Raw genomic sequence first — 11,327 nt, forward strand, 5'->3', positions numbered from 1 at the left:
TGACCAGAGAAGAAATGAAAAAGCATTAGCATTAGCCTAATTCTTGCTTTAGAAGACAGTTAGCTGCTACACGTAAGAGGTCTCTAGTCCGCGAAAGATTGCTGGGAGGCATTGCGCAGTGTGTATGAGAAAGACTGCTGGCAGTACAGTGTTGCTGACTAGAAACTGTATAAAGCACAACTGAAGCCAGGAGAGTGTATGTTCACACATTTGCAGAATGTGAGGACGTTCTTTGAGTTGGAAGAAAGGAGAATGACTTTTACTGAAGCACACAAGATGTATGTGGTGCTTAGTTCCTTGGACAGTTCATGGGACATTCTAGAGTTCATGCAAGAACAGGATTTAACCATGACATATTTAACTGGTCGGTTGTTGGAGGAGGAGCAGAAATAGCTAGAGAGACCACCAGGAAAGGAAGAGAGAGCATTCAGCACAGACCAGCATCTGCAACAGTCCAGGAAGCCAGTGGAAGAGCAACTGAAAGAGTTAACTTTGTGAAGAGATGCTACACATGTGGTTCTATTGAGCATCTCCAGACTCTGTCCTGAGAGGAGGAACAGAGGAGCAGCAAGACAAGGGCTTGCATCTAAGCAGCAGATGTGAAACGGTTCTCCAACATTGTTTTCCCTGGCAGCGTCAATAACTGAACACACCAGGAACACGTGGTTGTTGGGCAATGGGGCGAGCCAGCATATTGTTAACAATCCACATGTGGATTGTTAAGGCAAACGTGGGTTAGTCTGGCTGATGGACAGAGAATTACTGTAAAAGAGGAAGGTAATGCGTACTGTATGTACTAGAAATATATGCTACATTGCATGTGTTTTATGAACCCGCTACAGACACAATTTATTGAGTATATCCATGTTAGACAGGCAGGGTTATGAAATAGTATTTGCTGGAGAACTATATACTGTTAAGAAAAATGGACAGGTAGGTGCACAAGGGGTTAAAAAGGATGGTCTATATGTTCTGGGAATGCAAGAAAACAATTGTGCATGTGTACTTAAGAATACTACTACACATGACAATTATATACACTTGTTACATAGGAGATTGGGGCATGTATTGAAAAAGATGCCAGACCCAGCTAGGTGGCATAAGCAACAGCAAATGCCAAAGCAGTGCAAGAGGTATTTAGAGGGTGTATCCTGTAAGTAGAAAAAATACAAGGCAAGCAAACAGTGTTATACCTAGGAGACCTGAATGGTGCAAGACAGTTATACCTCCTAAGCAGTTCACTGCAAGTGAGGTTAGAGTGGGTGGTATTCATAATGAATCACATAATCACCAGGAGATTTGGTCATTGCCTAAGGAACGAGATAAATGGAGGAAGCTGAAGTTAAAGAGAAAGACAAGTAGGCAGATAAACCAAACCAAGGAGATTGAGCTAGTGAAAAAAGAAAGTAAAGATATCCAGCCAAGAGATGGTAAACAGGATGTAATGGAGATTAATGAGACAGAGTGTACAGAATCAGTAGATAATGAATGTAGGAGAAGCAATAGTAGTAATGGTAGTAGTAGCATTTGTAGCAGTGAGAATAGTTATCGAAGCAGGAGGCGAGGACATAATAGAAATAGAAAGCATTGGGTAAGGATGTACCTCCTGAATGGTTTACTGTGAGTGAGGTCAGAGCATACGGTGTTAGATATGAACCTCAACAGTTACCAGGAAATGTTGGTAATACCCAAATACTGAATGATGTAAATGTAAATGTAGGGTGTTAATGTAAAAGGTGCTGTACCAGTATATGTATAACATATGTATGTATGTATAACAATGGCAACAGGAGATCACATCGGAAATAGAAGTAAACATGTAGACATTAAATACTGTAACATGAGAGAAGCTATAAAGGAGAAACTGATCAGATTACAGCATTGTTCTAGCGATTGTAATATAGCTGATATGTTAATAAAACCTGTATCTGTAGAAAAGTATAAAAACTATGTAAAAGTGTTTGGATTATCACCTGTACAGCTTTAAATGGGAGGAGTGCCAGGTAATGAGGATTTAATAGCTGCCAGATGATTTAAGGTTGTAATCTGTAAACTGATGCAATGTAAGTCTGATGCAATGTGGTGCCTATATATATATATATAGGTGGTCATTAGAGGACGTTTCTCTCTCTCTCTCTCTCCTAGTGTATCTCTCTCATCATGTATCTCATTTTCCCCCTTGTGTTCGTAGCTGAGTGGCAAGGGATTTATCTCCATGTATATGTCTGTATATATTTGTATATAAACCACTATTAATTGTATAAAGGCTCTGTGTGTTGTTTTGCTCCTGAGTTTATCTCATATTAATAGTCACGCTGCCAAAACTCTGACACATACTACTTGGGTAAATACACATGGACATTAGACAAAACTGTGTCAATTAGATATCCAGAAGAATGATGGCCTGAGGGGAAAAACCGTCTCTGTGTTCAGTTGTTTTGACCTGTAATGCCCTGAAGCGCCATCCCAAGGGGAAGAGTTTATGTCCAGGATTTAAGGGGTCTGCAGATATCTTCTCAGCCCTTGACCCATACAATATACAGGTATTCTATGGAAGGCAGGCTGGTTGCAATTATTTTTTCTGCAGTCCTAACTATCCGTTGGAGTCTATAGCTATCCTGTTTGGTTGCTGTACCAAACCCGACCATTATACAAGTACATATCACAGACTCAATAATTTCTCTGTAAAACTGTATCAACAGCTCCTGGGGCAGTCTAAAATTCCTGAGTTGATGCAGGAAGAGCATTCACTGTTGTAGCTGTTTCATGATAGTTTTTATATTAAGTGTCTATTTCAAGTCCTGGGAGATGAGAGAATCCCAAAATGTGAAGGGCTCTACTGCTGATACTGTGCTGTTGAATATAGTAAAAAGCGGTGAAATAGAATGGGTCCTCCTAAAATTCACTATCATTTCTACAGTTTTAAGTGTATTCAGCTCAAGATTGTTCCAGTTACACCACAGGAACAGTTGTTTAACCTCCTGTCTATATGCAGACTCATTACCATCTTGAATAAGGCCAATGATTGTTGTACCATCTGCAAATTTCAGAACTTTAATAGAGGGTTCCCTTGAGGTGCAGTCAATGGTATAGAAAGAAAAGAGCAATGGACAAAGCATACAGCACTGAGGGGCATCTGTGCTCATTGCCCAGGTACTAGATGTAATGTTCCCTAGCTTCACCTGTTGTTTCCTATCTCTCGAAAAACTGATTATGCACCTACAAGTATGAACAGGTAGAGGACTGAACGCTGTGCTGAAGTCCACAAAAAGAGCCCATGCTTACATCCCCAGAGATTCAAGAGATTACAGATTATAATGTAAGGACATATTGACAGCATCATCTGCTGGCCTATTTGCTCAGTAGGCAAACTACAAGGGGTCTTTCAGCAGATCTGATGACTTTCTGATGGGCCAGCACTAACTTCTCAAAGGTCTTCATAACTACAAATGTCGGAGCAACTGGTCTGTAGTCATGCAGCTCCATAAAATTAATCCTAGGAACCAGTATGATGGTAGACCATTTAAAACAAGAAGGCACATATCTCCAGTGATTTATTAAAAATCTGAGTGAAGATAAGGGCCAGATGTTCAGCACTTACTTTGAAGCAAGAAGACATCACTCCATCAGCCTGGAGCTTTTCTGATCTTTTGCCTATGAAATAGCCTTCAGTTTTTTTTCTAAAAGATATTTATTTCTAGGCAATGATGGTTTTAATTTTTGTGGAGACAGAGCCTGCATTTAACCCACCTTTTTTTCTAAAGGGTATTTATTTCTAGGTGGATTTAAAAACATTTCCTCGAAGGCTGGGGAAAAAAACAGGGCTAGGCCAATACAACATATGCGGTTAGGGTTATGACCTTGTGAGTCCTGCACCACGTGGGGTCAATTATGCACATCACATCCGGGGAGGAGGGCTGTGCACGTCATATCTGGAGGGTGGGGGCTGTGCACGTCACTTCCGCCTAGGGGCCTGATCTGGTGATGTAATCAGCACGCGGGTTTGTTTACTTTGATGATGTCACTAATCAAAAGTACTGATAATTTTTATCAAAAAATGGTATACACATTATGTACTATCTCTTTCTGTCATTGTAGTTTTTAAGGCAATTTAAAAAAAATTCTTTTTAATTAAACATTGTTCCCTAATTTATTTTATTCATATTGAATAAAAATTTACCTCTCTTAAATTGTGCTCTTTGAACAATTAACACACACAAGGCAAATATTTCCTACTAAAACACAACAAATTGATAAAATCCTAGAATCTTCCTCATAAGAAAAGGTGGACATTTTCAATGGGAAAATAAGTGAAGCAGAAATTCAGTAAGACTGCTTTCCAACTTATGAAAAAAAGCAATCATCAGCTTAGTCAAGAAATTAGTATGAGGAGGAGTTCGTCAGCCACGGTGATGCTGCTACTGGTTGTTCGTTCTGATGGTTTTCCAGCTGAAGGGAGAGTTTAGATTAGCACAACCCTTGATCACCTCCGACTCTTCTCCCTTGTTCTTCAGCTTGCTTTCATATTTCAGCATGTCAGAAAGATCCCTCCATCCAACCTGCCTGATTTTAAAAAGACGCAGATTTGCTTTTAAATGTATTTCAGGGCTAAAATCATGATTATTAGGAGCAGACTTTTTTTTTGTTGCCATCCACTTTCTACGTAATGATATGAAAAATTATTTATAGAAGACAGAATGAAATACACACACACACACACACACACACACACACACACACACAAACACTGAGCATGATCAGGTGTCACCTCTAGGGATTTTTTAAAATTACTTTGAAGGGAAACCAAGTTGCTAAATTTGCTTGCAAATGATCCCTAGTTGCAAGTATCTCAAGTGTTGTATTAACTTGCACATTAGTTATGAGATGTAGTTGATAAGCATATTGCCTTTTGTCATCTTTTTGGGAGGAAGCTCAGGCTGTGAAATATCCGAATAGATAGGAAAGAGGCACCTGAAACAGGTGTTTTCATGTTGATAGTATTGACTGCATCATCAATAGTGAGCTGTATGGACCAAGGAACTCTCAGTGGAACAACTCCCGGTGTTCCTCTGTTCAGACTTTGTATACGAAACCCACCGATAGGAGTCTAGGCATAGTGCTAAGCGACTAGGAAACGCAGATCGCTTTCGGTGAAGACTCCCGACGGCACAGTGGGGAGGGCTTTGTTTGAGAGAACTGGAGAGGGGTCTCTAAGGTGGAAAGACTCGGTCGAAGAGGAAGCCACGAGGAAGAGGAGGAGGAGTTAGGTCGCATTCCAAGGGAGCTTGGAGGAGAAACGGAATCAAAGAGGCGAAAAGCGGAGAGAGCCCGGGCGCAGGAGTGAAGCCGGGAGCGAGGGGGATTCAGGGGACAGGAAGGAAGCGGGCTTATTCCAGGCGTGGCAGACTCGGTCTATTATTTCCTATTCCTCCGCCTACCTTTCCCTGCTTCAAGAGCAGCGTTATAACCCAGCGAGGAAGAGAGGCGCATCGATTTTCGCCAGGCGCGAAGAGGATCCTGCGTGGCAGGAAAGCGCGCCGAGAGAACCGAAAAGCAAAGCGGCGTCATGCCGTCCAGCAACCGTCCCGGCGGCTCCGCTTGGACGACGCCTGCGTGGAACTGGAGCCGGGACTCGCTCGGGATGGTAGACGGCTCCGGGGGCGGCGTGGATGCGGCGTGGTCAGGGAGAGAAGCCAACGGGAGCAGAGACCCCTACGGACGGGACGAAGAGCTGGCCAAGCTGGAGGTGGCCGTGCTGGCTCTGACCTTCGCCTTAGCTGTGCTGGGCAACTTTTTCGTGCTGCTGGCGCTACACCACACGCCGCGCAAAAAGGCGTCCCGCATGCATCTCTTCATCCGGCATCTGAGCTTGGCCGATTTGGCGGTAGCTTTCTTCCAAATCTTGCCCCAACTTTGCTGGGAAGTCACGCACCGCTTCCACGGGCCCGACGGGCTCTGCCGCCTGGTGAAACACCTGCAGGTCTTCGGCATGTTCGCCTCGGCTTACATGTTGGTGGTGATGACGGCAGACCGGTACATCGCCGTGTGCCACCCGCTCAAAACGCTGCAGCAGCCGAGCAAGCGCTCGCGCTGCATGATCGCGGCCGCCTGGGCTCTCAGCTTCTTGCTCAGCGCGCCCCAGTACTTCATCTTCTCCCTCAGCGAGGTGGAGAGCGGCTCGCAGGTCTATGACTGCTGGGCGCACTTCATCAAGCCGTGGGGGGCTCGCGCCTACGTCACTTGGATCACCAGCAGCATCTTCGTGGCGCCCGTCCTCATCCTGGCCACCTGCTACGGTTTCATCTGCTACCGCATTTGGAGCAACGTCCGGGACAAGACGCGGTGGCAGAAGCGAGCGAGGGCTCCGCCACACGAGGGCGCCCTGCGCAAGGGGCTGCTCTTCACGCCTCAGGTCAGCAGCGTCAAAAGCATCTCCCGCGCCAAGATCCGCACCGTCAAGATGACTTTCGTGATCGTTTCGGCTTATATCGTGTGTTGGGCCCCTTTCTTCTCTGTGCAGATGCGTTCCGTCTGGGACAACCACGCCTCCTGGCAGGGTAGGTGCTGTGGTCAGATCCTGCCTAGTATCTGGCTCCCTAGACAAAAACCCTTTGCTTGGGCACTTGCAAGGTGCTTAAAACATAGCTGCACTGCACTTTTAAGCTGTTCTTCATCTGTGCTGATGCCAGCTGGATTTTAATTCAAATTAAGAAAATTCTGCCCAATTTGGGACACTTTGGAAGCAGCCAGATACCATTCTTCCTCCCCCTGTCCTCTGTCTCTCTCCCCTCCTAAACAATTTTCCTGCTCGGTTGCACTTCTAACTTTCTGTGACAGGAAAGCAATTGCCGCTGCTTTTTTTTCTGTGGACATATACACCTGCATATGTATGCCGGTTCATATAAAACCATATGCAAATTAAATCCATATATACAAAGTTAAAGCATCAAAATATATATAAAAGTAAGCAGAACAAGCTGCTTTAAAATGAAAAAAATCTTTCTTACACTTTCCTAGTTTGGTACAATGTCTGTTGCAGCTATTGTTACACAACCCCCTCAGCAATATTCGTGTGACATTAAGAATGTCTTGATTTGAAACAGCAAATTTAAATTTAAACATATGTTAAACATATGTTTAAATATGTTTAAAACATATTTAAACATATGTTATATAAGTTTATACATGTCTCTTACTATTCAACTGCTCTATTGAATCAGCTAACCTATGGTATGTTCTGTTTCGTGATTTTTTCCTGTTCCTTGAAGGATTTCATCCCAGTCCTCAGCCCAAATGAATATTACTGCAAAAAGTCACCTTGCAATATTTATTCAGCTTGTTCATTTTGGAGCTGGGTAGAAAAGGAAAGAAAAATGTTCTAGAATTTCACTGGTAGGCGAAAATTATTTGCTCAACTGAAAAGTGAGTATCTCAAAAAAAGAGAAATAGTAATTTTAAAAGCCAGATTTTGAGCCATTAATCTTTAGCACCTCAGGCAAATGTTATAGCCCTGCCATGCTAGTGGAACACCATGCAACAGCAGCCTAGATCAGAGATCAGCAGGGGAGCAAAGATTTACTCCTTTGAGGGGATGTTGCTATTTCTTTGCTCAACAACTAATCAAGCTGCCTAGGAAAAGTAAAGTGAATCAGGCAAACCGGACAGCAATGGTTAAGCCTGAAAACAAACAAAATATGTTTGCCAAGGCTTAGAGTGAGTAGAGGGTGGCATCACCTGTTGGTTGGTGACCCTTTCTCAACAGAGCAGCCCTGTAGTGTGGATTCCAAGCCTACATTCCACTTATACCCTTCTTTTTAAAAGCAGAGTGCTATTGTCCTTAATGTGTGTAATTTTTTGTGCCTCTCATTTATTACTCACATTTATTTCAGTGATTGGAAACAGCATTCAGTCTTACCAGGGTTGCATTTAAAGAGGACTTACTAAACATATAACTTTTTATATGGTATATTTTGAGACTTTCTTTGAAAAAGTGTTCTGAAAGTCACATAAATCTAAAGAGACTCATTTAATATCTCATCTCAATAGTCATTCAATTGTAATCCTGACTAAATGGGGATGCACCATAAATTTAAATGCATCATAACTTCCAAGTCTTACATTTATTGCAGTTCGCTTAGAAATAAATGGATTGGCTCAAGGAACCCAATATTACTAGACAGAACTTTCAGGATTCTCTTGTACTATGATTTTGCATAAACTATTTTCCCCCTATTAAATTCAGAATAGGATTTAGCTAACTGATATACATACATACATACATACATACATACATACACAACATACACATATATAATATACACATACATACACACATACATACACACAAACAACATACACATATATAATATACACATACATACATACATGTGTGTGTGTATAATTTAATTTTACGCACATTTCCATATGTATTTCAGATAGTCTTTATGAATAAATGTGCTAGGGTTGCAGCCTAAAATTTAAATGCCGTGCATCAGTACATATGTTTGCAACCTTGTTCAGGGTTTTCTGAAGATATTGGAAATTACCTTTCACATGTCAACAAGCTTAAATATCCGTGTCATAGGATTTTATATTAGAGTGTTTCAAAAGAAGAGAATATGTATAGCTCAAGTTTGAACTACGTTCTTTTTGGTGCTCTCTGAGCTTGGTTTGCTTGCAGACATTGTATTATCTAACTAGGTAACATTTGCTAGTGAGCATGGGGGTTATTTGCTTGAGGGTGTTTCATGACCCAGATAGTAACATCATCAGTGCTAGTGAGTGTGGGCTGTTCAGCAAAAAACAATACCCAAATCAAGGAATTACCAAGGAGAAAAATGCACCCCATCAACTCTGGCAGAGCTAAATATTATATATACACAGGGAGCAAAACCCCCCCCCCACTTTGCACTGAGTTTAAAACTCAGTTGCATTGAGTTTAAACCACCAAAATTTAAACATTGAAAAATACTGTTTTATATATTTCTTTTGAGGAAGACACAGTAACATGTAGATTTTAAAGCAGGAATATATATTGATATTTTTCTTTGTCATATATCAATGTGTAGAACTGCCACTGTATTTAAAAAACCCTTTCTGCCTGGAGGTATACATCCAATAGAAGCCTACACTTTACCAGATAGTATGATAGTGTGAAACCGCTGTGCAAATTAATTGAGACTAAACTCTGTTGAATTCACTGGTGTCTATTTTTGGCTACATAGATTCAACTTGTAAAACGCTAAAAATTTAACAACTGATCTGAATCAGCCTGCTGAATGCAACTTTTGTATTTAATAAGAAATATGTGCTCTCCTTTAAGTTGATGAGATGAAATAATTTCTCGAGCAAAATAAATTAAAAAATATCCAGTATCTGTGTAATCATTTCCCTCTTCATTGTTTTGTTCTAATCTCCCACAAAATATAGCAAAAACTGATCTGTGTGTGTTATAAATGTAAAATGTACTGTATCTATGAACAAGCCACAAATAATAGAATAAAAGGGAAGAGAACAGAGTTGGAAGGGACCTTGGAGGTCTTCAAGTCCAATGCCCTGCTCAGGGTGGAAACCCTATATGATTTCAGACAAATGATTATCCTATCTCTTCTTAAAAACTTCCAGTGCTTGAGCATTTACAACTTCTGGAGTCAAGTTGTTCCACTGATTAATTGTTCTAACTGTCAGGAAATTTCTCCTTAGTTCTAGTTTGCTTTTCTCCTTGATTAGTTTCCATCCATTGCTTTTTGTTCTGTCCTCAGGTGCCTTGGAGAATAGCTTGACTCCCTCTTCTTTGTGGCAACCCCTGAGATACTGGAACACTGCTTTCATGTCACCCTGAGTCCTTCTTTTCATTAGTCTAGATATACCCAATTTCAGCAACTGTTCTTTATTTGTTTTAGCCTCCAGTCCAGTGGTGGGTTGACAATCTTTTTACTACTGGTTTGGGTGCTCTCCCGCGCGTGTGACGCTTCTGTGCGTGTATGCGCAGAAGCATCCAGGTGGGTTGGCGGAGCCTCCTGCCGCCACTACTATTGATTTGCCCGATCCAGGCAGAACCGGGAGCAACCAACCTCTGCTCCAGTCTCCTAATCTTCTTTGTTGCTCTTTTCCACGCTCTTTCTAGAATCTCAACAACTTTTTTACATCGTGGTAACCAAAACTGGATGCAGTATTCTAAGTGTGGCTAGATATAATAAATGACAGAGTTCTAGAACTTTTGTCAAGTCGAGTTATAATTGTAAATCAAAGTAACCTCCTAAACCATAACTAAAATAAAAGTATAGTGAAAGGAACAAAAGGGAGGTAAGACAAAAACAGAATGTGTGAATCTGTTGTGATGGACAACACATTCAATATGGTCCAGTAGCTTGGTCATTTATTTATTGGTTTTGTTTATTGAATTTATATGGCCACCCATCTAAGAAAGCAGGCAACACAATAAGAACCTTCATCCTGAGAGGAGAAAAGGGAGGGCTAGCAGGGATGGCCCTAGTCTGATTTTGGGTGGAATGGTGACCAAATGCTGCAACAAAAAAGCCATGCCTGGTCCTTCTAAATGACTGTCTTGCCTTACCAGGACCCAGAATGTGTCCTTCGTGCCAGAACTGATGGGACAAGTAGCTTCAGAGAGACAGTTCCTCTAATATCTCAGCTTAATACCACAAACTGCAGCCAGAAGCCTAACATGGACATATTGTGGTTATTAGGGCAACTACTGAGAAAGTATTTTGAATGGAGTATAAATACCTGTTTACCTTTGAAAATGTAATGCAGAATAATAATCTTACAAAACTTAATGCAGATTTTTCTTAGAGCTTGCTTTTAAAGAGATAATAGCATACTAAATTGTAGGTCTTTGCTAAATAATGCTCTACTTTTTCTCAACAGATTCAGAGGATGTTGCAGTTACAGTGACTGCCCTCTTGGCCTGCTTGAACAGTTGTTGCAATCCATGGATCTACATGTTTTTCAGTGGGCACCTCCTACAAGACTTCTTACAGAGTTTCTTGTGTTGTCGAAAAATTAAACAAAGATTGAATAAAGAAGATACTGAGAGCATTAGCAGAAGACAAACTTCTTTCACGAATAATATAAGTCCAACAAACAGTTTGGATACATGAAAAGAATCATCAAATTTATCATGATTTATTAACCATTTAAATTTCTTTCTAGACCATTGATAAAATACTGATATCTCTTTGAGTGCCAAAACAGCACTTTAGCTGCAAGGTATCATGTGATCAATAAAGTAATTGATTGGCAAAAAGTTACCATTTTATGTTAAATGTTACAAATTAATATGTAAGAAGATACAATATGTGAAC

The 11,327-nt window shown here is 41.1% G+C and overlaps 1 protein-coding gene across 1 annotated transcript; it reads left to right on the plus strand.

Annotated features, from left to right (window-relative positions):
- Positions 1–5,566: 5,566 nt before the first annotated feature.
- AVPR1A (arginine vasopressin receptor 1A) lies at positions 5,567–11,123 on the plus strand. The gene is made up of 2 exons (XM_032221834.1): positions 5,567–6,557; positions 10,897–11,123. The coding sequence occupies exons 1-2, from the start codon at positions 5,567–5,569 to the stop codon at positions 11,121–11,123; spliced, it is 1,218 nt and encodes a 405-aa protein (XP_032077725.1).
- The last annotated feature ends 204 nt before the right edge of the window (positions 11,124–11,327 follow it).

The sequence above is a fragment of the Thamnophis elegans genome, chromosome 7 (assembly GCF_009769535.1).
Source record: "Thamnophis elegans isolate rThaEle1 chromosome 7, rThaEle1.pri, whole genome shotgun sequence".
Classification (NCBI taxonomy): domain Eukaryota; kingdom Metazoa; phylum Chordata; class Lepidosauria; order Squamata; family Colubridae; genus Thamnophis; species Thamnophis elegans.

What these genes read in the sequence shown, in the direction of transcription:
- AVPR1A (XM_032221834.1), top strand. Translation starts at nt 5,567, where the DNA reads ATGCCGTCCAGCAACCGTCCCGGCGGCTCCGCTTGGACGACGCCTGCG. An exon ending in CAACCACGCCTCCTGGCAGG is followed by an intron (nt 6,558 to 10,896) that starts GTAGGTGCTGTG and finishes CAACAGATTCAG; the next exon opens with AGGATGTTGCAGTTACAGTG.